At 54.0% G+C, this 23,519-nt stretch overlaps 1 protein-coding gene across 3 annotated transcripts in view; it reads right to left on the bottom strand.

Annotated features, from left to right (window-relative positions):
- The window catches only part of SYTL3 (synaptotagmin like 3), a 77,317-nt gene that overhangs the window by 35,489 nt on the left and 18,309 nt on the right, over window positions 1-23,519 (bottom strand). For 2 of the 3 annotated variants that reach the window (XM_045844069.1, XM_045844068.1), the window contains exons 4-7: window positions 16,836-16,900; window positions 3,984-4,035; window positions 2,126-2,198; window positions 476-554 (exon numbers count right to left, since the gene is read on the bottom strand). In XM_045844069.1, the coding sequence (XP_045700025.1) occupies window positions 476-554; window positions 2,126-2,198; window positions 3,984-4,035; window positions 16,836-16,900 (269 nt within the window). The remainder of the gene's footprint in view (window positions 1-475; window positions 555-2,125; window positions 2,199-3,983; window positions 4,036-16,835; window positions 16,901-23,519) is intronic. The other variant, XM_045844070.1, reaches the window with a different exon arrangement.

Here is a 23,519-nt window from a genome sequence, read left to right as displayed (position 1 = left end):
ACAGCGCAGCCCCGGAGACCCAGAGTCCTATGGTCTTCAGAGCGCCCCCTGGAGGAGGCGCTGTGTGGGGCGAGGCTGTGGTGCTGCAGAGAAGCCATCCTTGGTGTCAGGGGAGAGGAGCTGGCTGCTAAGCGCCAGTGGCTGTCACCATTGGAAACCACGGCGCAGGGCCCAGTCGAGCAATGGGGGTGATTTCACACCCCCTGAGCTCTTACACCCAACGGGCCACGAAATTCGGCTGCTCCCGTGCTGAGCAGCAGGGGACAGACTGCCACCCGACACAGTCACCTCTCTGCTCCTCTGAAAGGCAGCTTTTATTTTGACTGGCTTCATGAAACGGCTCCGAAGGGCCCAGGGGAAACTCCGAGGGGTAATTCCAGTCGCACGATCGGGCTGCCCCAGGCTGGGAACGACACCGACCACCCCCAGCCGCTGCAGAGACAGCGGACGGGCACAGGGAGGAGTGTCCACTTACTTTTCATGTGGGTGGTGACGGACAGGAATAAGTTTTCCACGGACTTATTGAATCCCCTGGGCTGACTGAGTTCCTGCAGCTAAAACAGAGATGGGAGGAGAGAGGAGGAGAGTTACGTGGGATGCCCCGTGTCTGTCCCAGGGGCCTCCAGGCTGCCGCCCCCCCAGCACTGGAGGCAGGTGCTTGGGGTGAGCACATGGGTGCGTCTGGGTGTGGGTGCTCGGGGGTGTGTGTGTGTGTGTGTCTGGGGTGGGGAGGGCTGTGTCCTCTCAAGGGGCTGCTGTCCCCCCGACTCCGCTCTCCTCCTCTGAGCTCTGACACCGTGGTAAGGGGAGGGGCTTCATCCAGGGGCTGTCCACAAGGAAATACTGAGCTCTGAGAAACAGTGACTGACGTTTGGTTGTCTTAAAGAGTGTCCCCGAGCAACCTGCTTCTCCCCCCCACCCCAAAGCCACGCAGAATGTGCGTGTGACACGGTCGACAGTGGTACCCGCACGAGGTGGCCAGCCTGAAGCCACGGGCTAGTTCTGCCTCCAAAAGTGGAGAGAGAAGGAAAAAAGGAAAGAAGAAAGAAAAGGAGAGAGAGAAAATTACTTTCCTCTGCAAGTCTCATCCATCTGTCCATCTGTCCATCCATCCATCCATCCATCCATTCATTATCCATCCATCAATCTAAACATCCATCCATCTGTCCATCCATCCATCTAAACACCCATCTATCCATCCATGTGTCCATCTATCCATCCATCCATCCATGTCCACCCATCCATTTGTCCACCCACGCATTCATTCATCCACCCAATCCTTCCATCCATCTGTTCATCCATCCGTATATCTGTCCATCCATCCATATGTCCTGAACACACTGGTGCTCGAATTGCTCTGGAGAGTTTGAAGTCTCAAGGAGCAAGTACAGCAGGGTTTTGAAGGCACATTTTCTCTCGCCAGCAGGGGAACGTGTCCTTCTGCACACAGTCGTCCCTCGCATTCCGAGGATGCCAATAGTAACGAAAATAACCCAGGCCACACGTCTCCGTGGCGGCGTAGTTTGCAAGCACCGGCAGGGGCATCGTTCCTTTCACGCCTCACACCAGTCACGGAGGGGGGGCCAGGTGCGTGTAACCAGGCCCACCTCCGAGGGGGGAACCCAGGGAACGCTGGGGACTAGTTATATTGGGCAGAAACGGTCCTGGCCTGCACCCGCACCTGCAAACAATCAGAAGACACACACGTATCTCCAGAGGCGCCCCACTCTCAGAGACCAGGGCATCAGCGTACCCCCCTTTGCAGGACCCGAGCCCCGGCAGAGCCCACACTCAAGGGCACGGGGCCCACAGAGGGAAGAGATAGGGACAGAGTGCAGGTGAGGACGTGGGGTGCAGGTGAGGACGTGGGGTGCAGATGAGGACGTGGGGTGCAGGCAGAAGATGAGTCTGTTGTTAGTGCAGATGGCCCTGGAGTCCCCCAAGCCCAGCAGCAGCACAGACACTGGGCGGAGCCACGCTCTGTCCTACCCCAATCGGCCCTTTCATTCTCTGCGTCGCTCATGACGGGTCCAGCTCATGGGTGGCTCCCTCTACCATGAGGCCCTCCACCCAACCTCCCAGCCCCCCTTTCCTCCCAGGGACACCCCCAGAGCGGACACCTTACCCTGCCAGGGCTGCTGCTGCACCAGCTCTCACTGAGTGGAGGCGGGGTGGGAGGGACCACGGAAATTTTGCTGCTGAGGAAAAGCACAGGAATGGGAAATGGGCTGTAAACAAGGTAAGAGCGCCTCGCAAACACACAGGATCCGTCCCATCCTCTAAATCAAGTTCTCTACGTTTGGCGTTTTGTCTTTTGTTTTACTTCCTTATTTTTGAGCAGAACGCCCCTTGGACCTGCTGCTGGGTGGAGAGCGTGAAGACCCGGGACCTGAACGTGGAACCGGACAGCGTGCAGACCAGGGGCGCGCGCGTGCCACGACAGCTGGCGGGCTCGGGGGCCGGCGGGCGGCCGGGCTGCTCTGGAATGCAGACGCCGCGCGCATGGTGTTCCATATGGACGCGCTTGTCTTCTCAGCGGAAACCACACGGGCGGGAGCGCCAGAAACTCCGCGGACGTAAAAATCGACCTCGAGAGGAGTTACTGGGGCTGGCCAGAAAGTGTGCTTGTTTTTTTTCTCTATGACGGCTCTGGTAGCGCTTGGTTGTCTTTAACTTCACTAGAAACAATTTTGTTAGATTGTATTGTGATAGCTGTCATGTCAGTGTGTGTTAAAAAAAAAAAAACTTATTAGCCCTGGCTGGCGTAGCTCAGTGGATTGAGCGCGGGCTTGCAAACCAAAGTGTCGCAGGTTCGATTCCCAGCCAGGGTACATTCCTGGGTTGCAGGCCACGGCCCCCAGCAACCACACATTGATGTCTCTCTCTCTTTCTCCCTCCCTTCCCTCTCCAAAAATAAATAAATAAAATCTTTAAAAAAAAGCCTTATTGACATTGGTGAATTTTTGTGCAGTCATTTTAATATTGAAAATGAAAGGAAACACATAACACTTTCAGCATATTACGCCTTATTTTTTCAAGAAAGGTTGAAATGTAGAGGAAAGATGTGTGCATTTGTGCCGTGTATGGAGAAGGCGCTGTGAGTGACCAACTGCGTCCAAAGTGGTTTGCGAAGTTTCTTGGTACTGTTGACATTTTGGCCAAATCATTCTCTGCTGTGGGCCTGCTGTCTCATGAACCAGAAGATGTTCAGCAGCACCCTGGCCTCTCCCCACTAGAAGCCAATGGCGGGAGACAGCTGACATCCTCAAAACATCCGAATCAACCACGTTATTGGTGAAAATGAAGAATGTGTCTTTCAGTTTGAGGAAAAAACTAAACAGACTATTTGGCCAATCCAGTAGAAGCTTGTGCGAAAAGAAGTCAGGGAAAAGTGTGGAGTAAAAAAAAAATGAAAAAGTCCTGAGACTGGAAAATCTCACCGTGGCCAAAAAAAAAGAACTGCTGGGGGAGGGCGGAGCTTCCAGTAACCCTCAGTAAATCCGGAGGAACCAGGTGTGCGTACACCGCCTGCGTCCAGAGCTCCAGGGGTGCGGGAGTCTGGGTAATAGATCTAACACCCTCTGGCCCTGATTCAAGTCCACCAGTGTTTGTCCCACAAGTGTCTCCTCGAGTCAGGCCTGGGCAAGATGCTGGGGAGACGAATGATTCATAAATGCAAGGGCTGGGTTTAGAATTTCGCTTACCGTGCCATCAGAAATAATAGTTTGTTTTCTTATGACACTTCAGCAGAATTTAAGAAACAAAGTGTGTAGTGAGAAAAGACTACGCTAGCTTCTAGAAGAGTTTTCACAAGAACTTGAAAATATCTGCTTCAATTTTTTCCAGGCACCTAATCATTTAAAAAAAAATTACATTCCAGAGCAGTGACCTCTGAAAGTCAAGAGACCGGCCACTTCTCGAGCGGGGCCTTCCTGTCCCAGGGCCTGCGGACCCAGGACGGCCTGTCTTTCCACAAAACTCACCTCAGTTCCTGATAAGATTGCAAGAGCCTTGCTCCCGCGGTCTCCTGTCTGCCTGCAAGAGATACCAGGAAAGGTCAGGACTAGTAAGAACATAACTTAGAGGATGCAAGTACAGGAAGCAATACATTACAGTGACTCTTTTTCTAGTTTCACTTCTTACAACGAACACGTAAGACGTTGGGCTGACAATGACGCCGTGAGGTTGGATCGCAGTGATGGCTGCGTGATTGTAAATTTACTGAAAATCATTATTCACTTAAAGAAGTGAGTGTGATACTTCGTGAAGTACGCTCCACTGAAGCCGCTGTCACACACACACACACACACACACACACACACACACAAATGCACACGGGAAAAGGCCCTCCGTGCTAGGAATGGCGGCTCTTATTAGAAGCTGGTGTTGGAGTCAATTTTCTAAATCCAGAGAATCTGAAAAGTAGTTCGGGCTTCCAAGCTTCTCTTTGTTCTTTGGAAATATTGTATAACTGAATGACTGACTAGATCCCTTTAAATGGTCCTTGTTCTGGAGATTAAATTAATCTTTTAAAAAATGTAATCTACTTATCCCTAGCCATAGAGGCTCATTTCCCAAACAAGGCAGCATCCAGTATAGTGCCCTTTTTGTTTCAGGGAGAGGGGATTGATGACGTATTAAGGCCCCCAAAATAAAACTTCGAGTGCTCAGAGTTGGGTGGCCACAGCGTTTCCTGGCCCAGCGCAGAGGGGGAGGCCAGAAGGCGGAGCCCCTGCTCAGGGCAACGCCCCCCGAGGGCCCACGCTGCTGATGCGCACACCAGAATCGCCCCGGCCTGCAGTCCTAGGATGTCCCTCTAGCCCCTGCTTCCCTTGTTCTGTTTTTCTTTTTTTCAGTTTTTTAAATTTATTTTTAGAGAGGGAAGGGAGAGAGGGAGGGGGAGGGGGGGAGAGAGAGAGAGAAACATCTCTCGTGTGCGGTTGCTGAGGGCCGTGGCTTGCAACCCAGGCATGTGCCCTGACTGGGAATCGAACCTGCTATGTTTTGGTTCGCAGCCCGTGCTCAATCCACTGAGCTACGCCAGCCAGGGTGTTCTGGAGGTTTTAATCCACTCCAAAGAAAGGTGTGCCTTAGAGCCCTCTCCAGAAGACAGGAAGGGGGGCAGGGCCAGAATCAGGACCAGCAGGAGGTTGCGAGGGGGCGGGCAGCATCTGATACTAAGCTGAGAGGCAGCTGACCCCCAGCCCACCAGCTGACCCTGACCTGTGCAGCCCCATGGTCCTCAGCTGGGAGGGGCTCGGGGAGGGCCAGGTGCAGCCACCGTCTCAGATTCTGAGCCTACCTGCCCGGGCACATTTTTCTGGGGTTCCTGGCAGTGACCCTTAGATTCTAAAAGGAGGCCGTGTGCCCTCCCCCGGTGACACACAGTCCTCAAGACAGAGCCAAACCGGCAAAGCCAGCTCGCGGGGGTGACGGCGCCTCTGCAGGGGCCCCCGGGAAGAGAAGGTGTAGGCCAGAGGCACAAAGACAGCCAGCCACCGCTGCTGCATCATGGTGGTGGTGACAGCACAGGAAAGGGGGAAAAAATAGTGACATTGCTTATCCAGCCGGCCCCGGGCGACAACACAGAACCCAGGGCACAGTGAGTCCCAGCCCTGAGCCCTGCCGCGGCTGGGCTGTGTCACGGTGCCCTGCGGCTGCTCTGCCCTCACCATCATCATCATCATCATCATCATCATCATCATCACCCTGACCCTGGACTGTTTGCTACAACAGCGTCCCCGAGGCACAGCCGCCAGAGGTACAGCCGGCCCCCAGGTGCGATGCTATCACTCTACTGCCTGAGGCCCTCCAGCAGCCCTACTGCCTTGTCGAGGGTCCGAGCCCTGCGATCCTGGGCCCCCACACCCCGCCTGGGCTCCCCTCTGCGGCCGGCTTCCCACCCCCTGCGGGCCTTGTCTTTTCTGCTCCAACAACAGAAGGGCTTCTTACTGCCCTACTCACCCTGGGCCTTGCTCACTTACTGCTACTCACCCCCACTTCCTCTCGTGGGAACTGCCCACGCGCTTCCACCTGTGCGGTATCTCCGCCTTAAACTTCATCTTAGCCCCCCTCCGCCTCATTTCTGAATACCCCACCTGAGGTCCAGGGAGACCTGGCTCCCAACTGGCGGGGGAAACAGCTCTCTGCTGCCCCCTGCTGGCCACTGCACCCTTGGGCCCCTGGGGTGGGTGCACCCTTTTTGTGAAGGTCAAGAGTAACCACTGTCCCAAGTTCGTAACTGCCCTGTGACACCGGTCACAGACGATGTTACAGGGAGGGTGTGTCTATGTGCTGACAAAACTTGGGGACACTGAAATTTGCATTTCATATATCTTTTATGTGTCACAAATATTCTTTTCACTTTTTGGACGTTTCAAAATGTGAGACCCAGTCTCCGCTCGCAGAATGTACAAAAACAGGCAGAGGGACAGGTCTGGCTGCGCGGGTCTCAGTTGGCCCCCCAGTCCTTGCACCTCCGGGTGTGGGGCGGGGGCTCCCCCAGCACTGGTGGGGGGGCTGGGCAGCGACGTGGGGCCCCGCCCCCGCCAGCCCTCCCTGCGGATCCGAATCTCCCGCCCTGTCTCCAGAAGCTCCGCCCACGCGGCTCTGCCCCGCTTCACCGTTTATTTCCCTTTTCCTTCTCGTCTGTTCCTCAGTGGTCTCTGACCAGAGGCCTCCTTAACAGCAGTGAATATTGACTTTTGTTAACATTTCTAAAATAAATTCTTGTAACTACGGGGAGGAAATGCTCAGAGAAGGGTGTCCCGCCAGGTCCCCCGGAGGCGGGGGCGGGCTGCTAGGCAGAAGGCCCCCACCCAGCGCTGCTCCGGCCGCGGGGTTAAGGAGGTAGCTCTCCTAGGCACCGCGGCACAGCAGGGCCCCGGTGGGAAACCAGGGTCCCAGGCCACTTGCCGGAAGGCCCCGCTGACACTCACGAGCCGCTGACTGCACGGGGTCGCCACCAGGTGTCGCCCCAGTGTTACCAGTGAAAACCGAGGCTCAGAGACCCGAAGTCACAGCTTACAAATGACACCGCCTCTTGCCTAAAAGCCGGGCACACAGGAGGCCCGGGGGTGGGGTGGGGGTGACAGCGACCGCAGAGAAATGGGGTGATGGATGGGTGACCGGTGCATGGGGGGTTGCATTCTACTCACGCTCGTGTTTAAAAGTTTCCGTGATATAAAACAAGAGGAAACACACAGGCGCATAAACCGACGACGGAGCGACCCTGCCCTGGCACGTCTCTCCGGGTGACGCTGCTCCCAAGGAAGAGGGAACGGCGCCTCGGTCACCCGGCCCGACCCTGGCGCTCTCGGGGGACTGGGGGGCCTCGAGTCCTGCCCAGGGGGATCTCGGTGGTGAGTCTTCTTCCCAGACACGGCCCCTATAACTTCCCCTCCTACTGTCGGTCCCCAAGCAGCTCGTCATAAGGGGAATCACACCCCGACAACAGCAGCGCTAACGGACCCAGCCACGGAGCAGGCATGGCTGCGCCGATGGCCCTGCCCCCCGGGTGCCCAGGGAGCAGAGCCGCATCCTGGGTAGGAAACCAGACCCTGGAGGCCCAGGTGTGGCCCAGAGCAAAGCACAGGCAGGGTCCCCGCATGGAGCCAAAGGGCCCCTTCCTCGAGGTGGCTTACCTGCACCCCTAGGGGCCAGCTGTAATGCACAGTGCGTGTCAGAACACCCCATGCTGCATCTTCCAGAAGAACGCACACACGGGTGCAGGGTGTCGGCGCCTTCCCTTCCCCTCTAGAGATAATATGCCTGGGAAACACAGCTGAAGACCCCCTCCAGTAGGCTCTGCCGAATGGTCCCTGCAGAGCCACCTGCCGAGGTCAGGGGCTGGGGGGTCTCGCCCGAGTCCTTGCAGGAAGCGGACGGGTGATAGATGCGGGGCCTCTGCTGGCGTCACTAACAGTTACTGCTCTGAAATTCATGGCCCTGAGTGCCTGAAGGCCACCCGGCCAGCCGGCTGCTGTCCCGACAGCCCTGTGATCAGACGGACCGTATCCAAGCTGCCCGTGTAAACGAATAGAACTCTGAAAAGTCACTTGAGAGACTAAATCACATGCACTCCCGGGAGGAGGCAATAGTGGTTACTGTCCTTCCCGACGATCAGACAGAGTAGCGTCCTGGGTGGTTAGGTGATGGGCCACCATCCACCATCAGAGGCTCTGCTGGGGGGCAGCCCTCCCAAATTACTGCATTTCCCCAATCACGGCAAAGTAAAAGCCGCCGTAGAGCGTTTGTACATTACATTCAAGCAGCTTTAACTTGAAAAAGTATTCATATTGAAAGTATTAATATCGTCATCTTTCTGCTTTGAAGCTCAAATACCGAGCAATAAATGTCACGGTTGTAAAATACTGTAAAATATGAGCACTTACAGCAAGGAGCCAGAAGGGGGCACTATCTTTACATGCTTAGCAAACACCAAGGGAATGACAATAAAGATGGGTTTGCATTTTCAGTTTTCTAGGTATCGGTGGTGGAGAAAATGACCACGGCAACTGTGCATTAACTTTGCTGCCTCACCAGGGGCTCTCAGACTTGAAGTGCATAAAAAGAATTACTTGGGAACTTGTTAAATATACACTCTTGGGTCCCACCCGGTTCCACTGAGTCAGGAACTTTAAATTTAAGATTCTCCACAGCTGACCCTGGGGCCTGGGTCCCAGAAGCCCCTGTGGGGACTGCCTGAGGCGCCCGACAACACTGGGCGCCCGAAGACACGTCTGCAGACCCCACAAAGGTCGCTACCTTCGGTCCTTCCGGTGCACCACGGAAAAACCACAACTACGGCACAGAAGGAACTGTTGAAAGATGACAACACTAAATAGTGAATTTTAACATCTTAGAGGAAGAAAAGCCAGTCTATAATCAGAAAAAAGAACTTTCTTAAGGAAAGTAAAATATTTAAAATACTTTATATACCACCTCTCTGCAAAATAAAGAATTTTATTTCAGTTTTTCTTGTTTTTAAATCTTCTTTAACAGCTGGAAAATTAGCACAACAAACTGCCACAGTTAATGGTTAGTATTCTTCTTTGTGTTATTACTTATACCTGGTCCACTTTCGAGGACAGTTTGGGAGCATTTATTTGAAATGGCACATACTCAATAAGATCATTAAAATAGAGATAAGTAAGGGCATATTAAAAATCGAATGACAGAAGGCACAATGATTCCTGGAATTACTTTACTGGAACTCCAAATTTAGCTCACTCTAGGTTTCTAAGTGATGCCAACAAGGAAAAGAACTGTAACCCCTCCTTTTCAGTGCCTCCCGGGGCTGAGCTCTGACGGGGGTGGACCCTGCCACCGAGAACATCCGCTCCATCCCCAGCCGCCCCGGCCTCACTTTTCCACTCGCTTCCCGTCGCCCCAGAGCTCCTGCTCTCCGGAGCCGAACATCTGGTCCGGACAGACAACCGAGGGCCGCAGGCGAGCCGGGCAGCCTCGGTGTGGCGCCCAGGTGATGGAGAGCCCTGGAGCTCGGGGCTCAGGTGCAGGGTGAGAGGTGTCCAAAGCCGTGCAAACAGACAGCCCTGGGCTGTAAACCCGTGGGAAAGGGACTCACTGCGTAATAGATGGTACCGGAAAAACTGATGATTGGGAGGGAAAATTACATCAGGCCTCCTTATGCATTGTAAAGACTTAAACATAAATAAGAGTATAAAAATTAGGAGATAAATGTGGATATCTTACCTATCAGAGGATGAGGAAGACGTCTCTAAGCATGAAAGCAAAACAAAGTTGTACCGAAGGTAGATTTAACTACAAACAAGAAAAAACCTCTGTATGTCAAAAAAAAAAAAACAACCCCACAAAGACACACAGTACAACCTACAGAACTGAAAAGGGCTTATAGCTGTAACGTTCGAAGAACATCTAGAGAAGGTCAAGGTAGTAGAAGTATTCAACCACACCAGTAGTCAGATGGAGTCAAATTAAAATAACAAGAAACCATTCTGGACTACCACTGTGGCCTTACCGTACTGACAAAGCTGTTTTCAAGGGCAGTTCCTACTGGTGATGGAGGCATATGCCTTTTGGAGGCAATGATCCTAACATCTCTTTCCTTCTGTTCTAGAAATATCCAGAGACATGCCAAAGACTGAACTACAGGAGGCTCGCTGCACTTTATTTACTATTTTAATAACATTATAAACTCCAAACAAATGTAACAGCAAAACTGGAAATTCCCTAACTATCCAGCAATAGTGATGAGGTTTAAGGACAGGGAGATTGAGACTTCCGGTCAAGATGGCGGCGTAGGTCAACCCAGCTCACCTCCTCGCACAACCACATCAAAATTACAACGAAACTGTTGGACATCCACTGTCCAGAACCCTCAGAAACCAAGCTGAATGGAAGCCCCGCAACTATGAAATTAAAGACGAAACCACATCAAGACTGGTAGGAGGGGTGGGGACATGGAACAGGCTGCCACATGTGGCAGATAAAAATCAGGGAGGGGATCTGAGGAGCAAGGGGTCCCGGCCCCACACCACACTCGCCAGCTCAGGGTTCCAGTGCCAGAGAGAAAGGGACCCATAACTTCTGGCTGTAAAAATCCAGTGGGGATTGAGGCTGTGGAAGACAGAAACTCCTGGAGTCCCAGGCAGTTCCTCTAAAGGGCCCTTGTACAGACTGACTCCCTCCCTCCCTCTGAGCTCCAGTGCAGAGGAAGCAGATTGAAAGGCATCAGAGACATATGGGGAGGAATGAATTACCCAGCATCAAGGCAAGCGGTGGGGGGCAGCTTTCTCCAGGACAGAAGGGCTGGCAGAGGCCGTTTTTCCTTTTTTGAGCCCTCCCCCACATGGAGCCACAGAGCTGGCAGCTGGCACCATGTCTGAGATTTCATCAACCCAGCTCGCACCGTCTGCCCCACCCTGGTGATTCCCTGAGGCCCTGACCCACCCAACTTTCAGGCCCACCCAAGCTGTTTCCAGTGGCTTTGTCATGCGAATTCAGCTTGTCTTGGCTCATGCTTCAGATTTTCCTAAATTCTCTCAAACGAGCAGCAACTAACTGGCTTTAGCGAGCCCCTTAGCTCTCACTAGGTTTCCCCAGGCCTGGCCTCGCAAGTTCACACCTGGGCACCTCCAAACCCAGCACAAGCAGCAGCCACCTGCTGATCACCTTGCAGCTCATGCTGGGTGACCCTGGACAGAACACAGGCGGTGGCTGACCTTAGATGCGCCAACAGCAACCAAGGCTCCACTACAAGAGGAGGGTGGACTCAGTTCACACGAAGGGTGCACCTTGAGCACCCAGCTTGGGTGATAGGGGAGGCTGTGCCACTGGGCCCTACGGGACACCTACTGCATTGGACCGTGTTGCCAAAGCACAGAGTCAAAGCAGCTACCTACCTAACACGCACAAACACAGGGAGGCTGCCAAAACGAGGAGACAAAAAAACATGGCCCGAACGAAAGAACAGATGAAAACTGCAGAAACGGAACCAAACAAAATGGAGGTGAGCTATCTGTCAGATGCGGAGTTCCAAACACTGGGGACGGAGAGGGTCTTGATGGTCGCCAGACAGGAGGGTGGTGAGGGGGAATGGGTGAAGAGCCGAGGGGATTAGGAAATACGGTTAGGTGGTTCCAGAACAGCCGTGGGGGTGTGAAGCACGGCACAGGGAACGGAGCAGCCAGAGAAGACGTATACACGGCCCGTGGACGTGAACCGTGGTGGGGGACTGCCTGAGGGAGTGGGGGGCGGTGCTGGGTCGGGGGGAGCAATGGGGCAAAAATCGGGACAACCGTAATAGCATAAACAATGACATATCATTTTACAAAAAGGATAGGGAAAATGCTCTTTATAAGTTATTATGTGAAGAAATACCAGAATATAAGTCTCTGTATAGAATTTGATCCCGATTATGCAGACGTACTAGTTTGACTCACATAAAGTTTCCTCTCTTCTTCATTTTTTTACCTAAAAATGGACACGTCCACCCACAAACGTAGGTACAAATATTCACCGAAGAACAGAAGTGACATACACCCAATTATCAACAGTAGTCCTCGGGGTGAAGTCCCTGTGTTTTTAGCGTTACTTGTAATGCTTTTCTTCATGTTTCAGTTTCTCTAATGAATACGTATGTACTACTTTACATTCAGAACAGAATCACAGACGTCACCGGAAGTTGTGTCTGAAGGGACAGGCCTTCCTGGGGCCAGCGTGTGGCGAGAGGGCGGCCCCAACACCCCGCCGGGTAGTGCCGACGGGCACACTTCCCAGGGGATCGGGCAAAGTATGTCAAAGCCTTGCAAGTGTTCACACTTTTGACCACACCTGCTTCTTCTAAGAAGCTGCCCGGAGGAAAGAGACGGAAGTGCCAAGGTGTTTCCCACAGAGCTACCTGTGACGTGGAAACCTGAATACGACCCCCTGTGGTATCCTGTGCTGTCGTCGACATATGTTGGAAGAAGTCTAAACAGCACAGGCAAATGTGTATGCTAAACTGAATTTTAAAAGCAAGCCGGAGCCCTGGTTGGTGTGGCTCAGTGGATTGAGCACCGGCCTGCGAACCGAAGGGTCACTGGTTCGATTCCCAGTCAGGGCACACGCCTGGGTTGGGGGCCAGGTCCCCAGTAGGGGGCGCTCGAGAGGCAACCACACATTGATGTTTCTCTCCCTCTCTTTCTCCCTCCTTTCCCCTTTCTCTAAAAATAAATAAATAAAATCCTCAAAAAAATAAAAGCAAGACAGACACCGATAGTCTGATCACAAATACAATCAGTGGTTCTTGCCTCCTGACATTCGCGCCTGCACCGTCCCCTCCCGCCCGCAGAGCGCTGCTGAGTGACCACAGGATGGAGCAGCAATGGCGGGGCGACTCCTGAAGCCAGGCTGCCACAGACACTGATGGAGACAGAAAACACGGGGCAGAACAGAGGTTACCGGGGACTTTGGGGAGGAGGGGCGGGGGGAGGGGTCATTGCTCAGTGGGAGCAAGAGTTTCAGCTGGGGAAGACAGACAGGTTCTGGTGACGGACGCACAGCAGTGTTACTGCCATTGAATCGCACACCTAAAAACGGTTAAAATGGTCAATTTAATGTTAGGTGTATTTCACCACAATAAAAATAATTTTTAAGGCACCGCAGGGCTCTGTCTCTGTCTCTCTAGGGTCACAGGGTGGAGGCCAGCCCCGGGTCGTGGGGGCCGCTCAGAACCCCTCCGAGGAGCGGTCCAGTGTGGAGGGACCTGCCTCCCGCCCACCCCACGGCACGAACTGGCCAGGCATGCCCTCAAGCCCCCGGCCAGGCCGCCCCCGCCACCCCAGGCAGCGTCGGTTGAAGACTGCCACTCAGCAACTCTGTGAAAGATTAAGGTTGACTGAAGCCACCCCGTGTGGGAGGAATCTGTTGAATTTGGAGGAATCTGGCTCTGGGGACCTGCCGCCCGGAAGGAAGGAAGCACGGATGTGGGCTGCCTGGAAGCCCCCGCGGCTTAAACATTACCTTCCTTTCGCCTCCGCTTGGGATGGGGAGGGCCGGACAGAGCCGCACACACACCTTCCCGACAGAAACACCAGGTGGTGCGCAGATCGCAGGTGTTCGAGCAGGCGGCGGAGATCCGAGGTGGTAGCCGGCTCCCTCTCGGGGCCCAGGGGTGGGGGACAGGAGTCGGGAGGCGGAGGACGGGTGGAGCTGCCGCTCCTGCCGGCGGTGGCCCCGGGCACCGCCTGCTCCCTGCCGTTACCAGCCCCGAGCTCCCTCTTTGCCTTTCCAGTCCTCTGATGACACCTGTCTCACCAATCCCTGAACGGAATTCTTCGTGTAAGTCACCGCCCGGTTTCTGTTTTCCTAACGGGCCCTCAACCGATACAAACCACCAACCAACTCAGTTCAGCAGGCCAGGGACTGAGCCAGGTTTCCTTTGAAGGGCACAGATGCAAGTCGGGGGGGCCCCACTCCCCGTGCAGCGGAGCCTTCATCACCCAACCCCACGGCCTCTCCCACCGCCCCACCCCGCCGCCCACTGGTGTGGCTCACAGCGCCGCCCGGGACCCCGCTTCTCCTCATCTCCCACTATTTCCGAGCCCAGCGCAACCAAAACCCAAAGGCAGGAACACGAGACACCTCGGCGTCTGCAGAAACATTGCAGAGGAGGAAGGGTGTGTTCATTTCTTTGTTGTTCGTTTGTTTTACCCCTGGGAAGAAACGGTGAAAACAAAGAGAACGATTTATGTTTGAGCTGACTTTCACTGCTCGAATTTCGTTCTTCTTACCGATGTGTTCATTCTTGTGGAATGTCACAGGACGAGAAAGAGAAGAGGTCGGTCTCACCTGTCTTCTACCCCCCACTTATCTCAGGCCAGCCCCCCAGGCCGCCGCTTCTTCCACTCAGGAGAGGATGCGTGCCAGCAGGGGCAGGGCTGACCAGTGCCTGCGAGCATGCACACGCACACACACAGTGCATATACGCAGGAGTGCACACAGCACACACACATGTGTGCACACACCTCACACAGGAGCACATATCACACATAGGAGTGTGCACAGCACACACGTGCACACACAGCACATTGGATCACAGGTACCAGACACAGGAGTGCACATACACCCACATTCATGCACAGAGTACATGTGGGGGGCACACACAGGTACGCACATGGCACATGTGTGTGCATGCACACACCACACACAAACACACATATCATGTGTGACCAAGGGTGCACACAGCACATGCATGCACACTCACACATGTGGTACATGTAGAAGCACATGTCACGTACACAGTGGAGTGCACACACTAACAGCATATATACTTGCACACACAGCACATACCCGGATGTGTGCACACCAGAGCACACATGTACATAGCACAAGCACACACACTATGGAGTGCATGGGAGCACACATATGTACACAGACATACACACAGGTTCTTGCCTGCATAGTAATTTACTGAATTGAAATAATGATACTAAAACTTCCAAAAATGCATTTTTAAAAACATCCAGGAGATATCTTCACAGTATTGGTATTGAGAAATCACAGAAAGAAAGGACAATGAAGGTTTAAAAACAAATAAATAAAAGGACAAAAACTAACAGGCGATAAAGACAACCACAGAAACGGCAGAACGCTCGGTGACCGAAGTCGTCCGTGAGAACGGCGGACGCGCGTTGAGCATGTCCCACGCACCACGGAGGAACACCGTGCACCCACTACTCGGTGATGGGAATGTTACACTTGGCGGGCATTTCTCTACAACGCCGAACGAAATCACGGAAATTTCACTCGCTACGGCCTTATTGCTTGTGACCTAGACCCTAGTGAGAGAAATGAGGGTCTACCTGCCACCCGAAGACGCCAGCCCCGCAGCGAACACAATTTAAAGAAACGGGACAGCGCCCCTGATCTGGATCTGGGAGGTGACCCCGGTGCCAGGGCTGTGCCCCCCCACTGTGCACTAGACAGGCTGACAGCTGGGGAGCCCTCGCAGGGGGGAAGGAGCCTCAGCCCTTGCAGGGTCGGGGGCCCGCTCCCCGGGGCGCCGCTCCCGAGCAGGCATGCGTGCACCTGCAGGGTTAGGCCCCCCTGGACGGGCAGTATGTAAAAACAGAGAAGTGTTGATGAGGCTGCCGGGGCGGGACAGGGGGCCGGAGCAGGAGCAGGCCTGAGAAGGACGGCCGGCAGGAGTCCCCCACTCGCCGCACCCTCTCTCCCGAGCACCCCCGGGAGTGCGTGCTGTGTTTTCCTCCAGAGTTCTGGCAGACCCGGCAGACACACCTTCTGTCTCGAGTGGGAGGGGTCAGGAACAGAATCCAGGGGAGAATTTTGCGACAACTGAATGCAAACCCCCATTGGCAGCACCTTTTGTAAAAGCCAAGCAGGCGCCCACACTCCAGCCAGGGCTGCCTGTACGTGACGACACGTTTTTGGTTGATATAAACTGCTCCACCTCGAACCATCACTTCTTCTGGTGGGTGGGGGAGGAAGCGATTCCAGCAGCCCCATTCCCTCTGGCGCGGCGCCGGCTCCCCCAAGTGCAGTCTCCCCGGGCACACACCACTGGGGGGGCACCTGCCCACGTTACCCCCACAGACGGACGCGGTCCACAGAGCACACTGGCCCCACTTTATTTTCGCGACACATGCGTGCACCTTTGTCTGACTGGTTACTCTGTTATCTGCACGGCGCACACCTCCGACACGGCACCTCCGTGGCCACAGCACGGTTAGCTCTCTCCACGGATTCGAGTCCCAGCTACTGGTCACACCGTCACATCCACGGTGCGGGTGTTTTATGAGACATTCCTGGCCCCAGACCAGACACACCCTTCCACTCACATAATCGTGACATGTCTGTTCATAATCGGGAGCGTCTGTTCAGTTCTAAGACTATCCACGTGCAGTGGCCTTGGGTTGCCCAGGCGACTGATTATTCTGTCAGGTGTTCTGAGCAAGGGGCTGTGCTCGGCGCTGGGAGGGGCTGACGGGCTTTGAAGCACAGGTGCTGCTTGCAGACAGAAGGAGAAAGAAGTGCAGTAATGGCACCATCTATGGCACTTCCGACGATTCGGGGGGACGTGCAGACCGGAACTGCTGGTGTCTCAGGGGCGGGAGACATCACTCCCAGAAGCAGGGCGTCAGGGGAACGGGGGAAGGGGGGTGGGTGGGGGATGCTGCCCTCGGAGGTGGGAACCGCAGGGGAAACTGACAGCAAGTGGGCCAGGTGGGCGGGAGCTGGAGACCTGTCTCCCTTGCCCTATAAAGCTGTTTATAGTCAAAAGCTTTAAGCCAAATATGTTAAAACTACGAATATATCACTTTTAATTTAGTAAAGATTTTGAGAGCATTTACCTTCAGCTGGAAATTTCTTGGCTCGTTCCTCAAAGAACCATTCTCCAGTTTTGATTCTCACGTTTCTGAAAAGCAAGCAGAAGGAAGCGTCAGCTGGGGGTGTGGGTGGTGCTGGGCGGGACCCGTCACAGCGACAGGGAGAGTGTCACCCAAGACCGGTCTGGCAGAGGACCGCGGAGTCCCAATTCCCGGCCCAACCCCTAGCTTTGCAGGTTTCCCGGAGAGGCTAAGGGATTCGACTAGTTGGCAGCAAAACGGGGAATCCCTGCGTGGGTACCTCTTACCTTATGTGTTACAATTCCATGTAATGTACACACCGTAATCTATGCACGTGCCCAACACGTGGTAATGCCTAATGTTTTCTGAATAAATATATGAGAATGAAAATTGCCATCAAAATAACATGTTTAATTGAGTATACAGAGGTTGTATTATAAAGTTTTTTTTAAGATTTTATTTATTTATTTTTAGAGAGGGAAGGGAGGGAGGTATAGAGAGAGAAACATCAATGTGTGGTTGCTGGGGGTTATGGCCTGCAACCCAGGCATGTACCCTGACTGGGAATCGAACCTGCGACACTATATTATAAAGTTTTATACCTGAAATTTATATACTGTTATTACTGAATAACACTTAATTTTTAAAAAATAAAATAAAAAATAACAATTTACCGTGTTTATGGTGGGAAGCAGTGGCATGAAGGATAAGCTACAAAACAAAATTTTCAATGCTGCCTGTTTGCTCAGATCGTCCTTAGCTGAGTCCAGGGTGAGCCTGCGTGAACCATAACCTTTACCAAGAGGCACCAGAGAAGGTTCCTGGGAGGACTTGAAGGCTGGAAAGGGGGGCCCACGTGCTTCCGTGGAGATTTGGGGGGAACGTGGGTCCTGGTGGGGCACAGGAGGGATGATGGGAAATGGCTCCCCGGGTATGCCTCCCTCCTTCCGTCTTAGTCACACAGAGGACAGCAGGGGGCGCTCTGTCTGTGCCCTGCCCCGCACTCCAGCCCAAGTGTGATTTACAGATTTCTCTGGACACTTTCCAGATTTCTGGAGAAAGCACCCTCGACCTCCCAGAGCCTTGGAAAAGCTGCACCTTCAATAGCCTTAGGAAGCTATTACCTTCGATAGGAGGAAACAGGGTAAATGCACAGAAGTTGGAAGTCGTTCCCACCCTCGAGATAACGGGCCACAAAACCTGTCAATTCCTTGGTTATTTAAGAAACATGGAAACTTCCACTTACAGTGGTTCCCCTCTATCAAGTATGTACTGAGGGTGGTTCTCCTTTAGGTTCTTTGAAGTTATATGCAAACACCAGGGGATTCTTTTAAGTGAAGGCTAATAAACTCCGTTACCACAAGCAAATTCACAGATACATGCCAATGCGCATGTTTTGACCTAAAAGAGTCCTGTCTTCCACTACGAAGTTCCAGGCGTTGTCAGGGACTCGAACCAGCCTTCTCCCCTTCATCGGGTCAGAAGCTATTCCGTCCTCTGGCTAGTGCGTGAACGACTCTTTCCCATGCTGAGAGACCAGAACGGGAGGTCTTACTGCAGCATTTATAAACCGTGGTAATCAGTCACCACCACGCAGAGCCTAAAATACATAAACAGTTCACTGCACCCTGTCTCCAGAGAGACAGGGGGAGTTGGCAGCCAGAAACCCAGAAACGTGAACATCTGCTCTGCTGAGCCAACAGAGAACACCTGGAGGAGAACTCAGCGTCTCAGCAGACGCCCCCGCTCTGGCCCTCGAGGTCAAGCAGAAGGCCCCGACCCGGGGGAGGTTTGGAGAGATGAGCAGGGCTGTTCTGTTTCTGAGGGGGCCTCCTTTGTCCTGAGAAGCAGGACAAGGTCTAACCATCGGGAGAGGAGGGTAGGGCAGCAGAATTGATGGGGGCCACCAGGACACCCTTCTGATAAACGCACTTCACTGCCGGGGTCCCCTTCCTCGTGGTGGCGACCCGGCTCGGCGAACCACACTCCCACACTCTGCAGCTCGTCACCCTGGGACCAAAAACATCACAGCGCGCAACAGGTTGGGGACCAGGCGAGGCCTCGCCCTGGACCAGGGACCAGAATTCAGCACCAACCAGTGGGTGACCCTCTCTGTAGTCCCTGGGCTGGCCGGTCACGGGCCGCCGTGGAGAAGCATACACACACACACACACACACACACACAATCATGAAAAATGAAAAATGGGGAAGGGTGTGCAAAGAGAAAGGCAAGAACATCTGAGGAAACCACCATCGCAAATGATTCCTCTAGCCCTGCCTTCCGAGCCTAGAACAGGAGGCAGGCAAACTGAATGGTAGGCACCTCGTGCTAGTCATCCAACGGAACCTTCTAACTAGTCACCTCGTGCTAGTCATCCAACAGAACCTTCTAACTAGTCACCTTGTGCTAGTCATCCAACGGAACCTTCTAACTAGTCACCTTGTGCTAGTCATCCATCGGAACCTTCTAACTAGTCACCACGCATTAGTCATCTAATGGAACCGTCTAATCACTGTGCGCTAGTGTCTAACATAACCGTCTAACTAATCACTTAGCGCTAGTCATCTAATGCACCTAACTAGTCTCCTAGTTCTGGTCATCTAACACAACCATCTAACTAGTCACCTCGTGCTAGTGTCTAACACAACCATCTAACTAGTCACCTGGGGCTGGCCATCTAACACAACCATCTAACTAGTCACCTGGGGCTGGCCATCTAATGGAACCGTCTCACCATCTCACCGAACCCCAGCTGACCACTTGCCAAGCTCCAGCAGGAACGCCTTGGCCGGGAGACTCGTGGCCACAAACTCGCGGGCCTCCCGGGCCTCCCCGGGATGGAGGAATGCGGGGAAAAGCCCCTCAGTCCTGGACCGTGTGGCCGCCAGCCCCTTGCCTGTGAGGCTGCATCTCCGTAAGCACCTGCTTACTCAGGAGCAGCCGTTTCATGAGCGGTGACCCCTCAATACCTTTCAGCGGGGCTCCCTATGCACACCCGCCCCGAGTTTCACCAGGAGGCCCCTTCCTGCTCCCACGGTCTAAGGCGGCTGTGCCCACCGTGCCGCGGCTCTGTGCCCGGCTGGGCCGGCGCAGGGGAGGCCGACTCAGCAGCCGAGGCCAGCCTCCCTTAGTTCTTCCCACACGAGTGTCGGAATCTGGCGACAAGAGCCTCAGGGCGCATTCCCTGAGCTCAGTCTGCAAGAGGTTCATGCGCTTACATTTCTCAAACAGAAGCGTGACTTGTTCCCTTAAGGCTTTTCAGACCCATCAGTGTACCTTGAGAAGAGAACACCAGGGTGGCAGAGCGAGCAGAGGAGAGAGAGTCGGGAGAAAACTGGGGGCCCTCAGGGCCCCACCCGCCCACAAGCTGCATGAGGACCCCGGAATCGTGGCCACGGCTCTGGCGCGCAGAAACGCTCAGCACACACCCGGCGGTGCCAGCTGCCGTTTCCGTAGCCTAGCGCTGGCTGCTGCTGCCGTCACGTGAGCGAAGGAGAGGTGATGGGGAAAGCACTTTGCAAAGCCGAGCACACGCAGGTTCAACCGTACAGTGAAGGGAAGCCCTTGGAGGGTTCGGCCTCATTACACTCAGCAAGCGGTGAGCTGAACGGTCCCTCCGGATGCGTTTTTACTCTGCGTCTGGGTTCCTCGCATCGGAAGGCGGCTGACCATCCACGCTGTGTGCTCCGAGAAGTCAGCGCGCTGTCCCTGGAGTTGCTCAGTGTACTTGCACCGCTCAGCGGGGACAGGTGGGAGACTGGTCGGTGCGTCAGGATTCTTCCAGTGGCTGGAGAAGCGCAGTCCCGTGGGGAGCTGCTGGGTGCAGATTAGCCAGGGCCCTGGTGGCGGAGAAGCACCCAGAGTGCCCGGCAGCTCGTAAACGAAGAAGCCGCATGTTGTAAAACTGAGACCAGCCTAACGGCCTTGCGTTCACTTGTCCAGTTGCTAGGAGGTCCCCAGCTAAAATTGGTCCTGAGCATGCCTACCATTGGAGATTGTTATACTTCAAATAATCTTGCATCTTAGATGGTTTTTACTTACAAAGCAAAACAGCACGGTTTTTTTTGGGGGGGGTTGTTTTTTGGGGTTTTTTTGCACCAGCCCAGTTGATCTGATTGTCTGATTACAACACCTTCCAGGAAAAGAGGCCGATCATTGTGATTAAACCCTCGGTAACCGGGAGAAGAGTCAGAACATCGAGATGAAGATAAAGCAACGACTTTATCACGCTGCTACCACCACGCGGGGCAAAACGCTGATAAGTCTCCTTTCCTTGGCCTCAGAGAGAAGACGGCTCCCCTGTGTCGTGTTCGGTGTGACAGTCACAGCCCCACGCACAATGGGGGCCCGTGGCAAGGGCCAGGACATACATGTGGGCTGGCAGGGGAATGAACATCCCCACGTCTGCAGGGAGCACCCTGAGAATCAAAGGGGTGAGGCGGGACCCAACCCAGGCGAAGCCCCGTGACAGCGCGCACTGAGGTCACGTATGCATCCCGCCCTCTAAGTGGGTGGGGCGGGCTCACACACTCGGGCTCCCAGCAGCACCTGCGAATGCGGGGAGCGGGCTGGGGGTGAGACAATGGGGAGGGGCGGGCACCGAGGCGAACCGGAGCACCTGTGTCCCCATGTAAGGCACTAAGATGAGAACTGTTAGACCTCGTGCAGGCGGAAGAAACAAGGTCACGAGTTTGCGACCCTCGGTTTGTCCTTTCAGGTCACTAGTCAGTGAGAGTGAGAAGAATTCTGCAGCCGGACGGAGCCGCACTTGCCGAGGCCTCCACAGCCGGTGACAATCCGGTGACAGGCTGCGTGTCCCCCTGGGGTCCCCGCAGGCCTGGAAAGGGGTCCCCCACCATCAGAGTGGTCACGAGGGGGGCAAAGGACAAGGAGCAGCTATTCTCTGCTGGCCACACCTCAACCCGGACGTCCGAGGCGTCCACCGAAGCCTCGGACACGATGCCACGGGCGGAAGAAATGGCCCCAAAGCCCAGGCAGCGCTTACTCGGTGCACCAGGGAAAGCTCCAGAAAGTGTTTAGTCTTCGAAAACATATAGGACCCGCCTCCAGCTCTAGGAGAAGGTCACAGGAAGACACCGGGAGAAACCAGGCCGAAGCACAGAACCACAGGCTGGAAACAGGGGAGATCTGGGGAACGCACAGCGCGGAGCAGAGTGAGCCGCGTGGGCGACGGGCCGGGCGCAGCCGAGGTCAGTGGGGCCGACCGAGCAGAAGCACCTCCCCGGAACATGGCGGAAAAGAAGAGACACTGTACGCTGGAGGAGGAGATAATGCACCCAGAGGACAGAGCGAGGCCGACCTGGGTATGAAAAGTTACGCCCGAGGAAGCCAGGGCACAAGCAGTGATGGGAACGATCAGACCTGATTGCAGAAAACGGTCCTCGTTGGAGAAACAAGCCAGCCCCCACCTCGCACTCACTAGTGACCGTGAAAACAAAACAAAACCAAAAAACAGACAATAGCAAGTGTGGGCGAGGCTGTGGAGAAACCGGCACCCTCGTGTGCTGGTGGGAACGTCTTACACACAGCGGTGCGGCCGCCGTGGCACACGGTGTGGCCGTGCCTCCGGGCGTCGGACACACAAGTGGCCCGTGACCTAGCGCCCCCTCGCCGGGGGCTACACACCGAAGACTGACGTTACCTCTGTGCCACCGTTACTCACAGCAGCCAAAAGGCAGACACAACCCAAGCGCCCATCGACGGATGAATGGATTAAAAAACGCAGCCTATACATACCACTGAATGTTACTCAGCCTCAGAAAGGAAGGAAATTCTGACACATGCTACAACACGGATGAACCTTCAGGTTCAGGTATGATGCGTGAAATAAGCCATCACGAAAAGACAAATACTGTAGGATTCTATGAGGTCCCGGAGGAGTGAGGATTCACAGAGACAGGAAGGAGAGGGGCGGGTGCCAGGGGCTGGGGAGGAGGGAGGGATGGGGGCGTTGGCTGGGGACAGAGCATCCCCCTGGAGAGGTAGAAAGTTCTGGAGACAGACGTTAGTGGTGGCCATGCAATAATGGGAAGGTACTGAATGCCGCTGAACTGCACACTTAAAAATGGTTAAGATGGTAAATTTTTATCTCATGCATATTTTACCACAATTTAAAAAAAATTAAACAAGCACACCCAAGAGACAGTTAGCTCAAAGGAACTGTCTTTATTTCATAAAACTCAGTGTGGAGAGACTCATATCCAAACAGGTACTAGAAACAGTTTTTAATTACAAGGATATAGGAAAAAAAACCCAATCTATTTCTAGTACATAAAAACCAGATGATAAAGAAAAAAATATAAAAATGAAACTAGCCTCAGAGGTCTCTGTTACATTAACTTCCAAAAGACAGCAAGAGTGCATTACTAGGGTCGCAGGTTCGATTCCCAGTCAGGGTACATGCCTGGGTTGCAGGCCATGACCCCCAGCAAACGCACATTGATGTTTCTCTTTCTCTCTCTTTCTCTCTCCCTTCCCTCTCTAAAAAATAAATAAATAAAATCTTTTAAAAAAAGAGTGCATTACTAAGTTTTGAAGTGAGGAGTTTGGGATTCCAGATTCACCACCCACTGGAGGCATCATTGCTCGTGGGGACAGGCCCCTGAAGGCCTCTGCAGACACGCAGGCCTGGAGCACATGCCACCCACATGCTCTTCTGGGGGCAA

This window comes from Phyllostomus hastatus, unplaced genomic scaffold, assembly GCF_019186645.2.
Source record: "Phyllostomus hastatus isolate PE091 unplaced genomic scaffold, TTU_PhHast_1.1 phas_contig_40, whole genome shotgun sequence".
Taxonomy (NCBI): Eukaryota; Metazoa; Chordata; class Mammalia; order Chiroptera; family Phyllostomidae; genus Phyllostomus; species Phyllostomus hastatus.
Note: the sequence above shows the minus strand (reverse complement) of the source record. Positions and strands in the feature narration are given on the sequence as shown.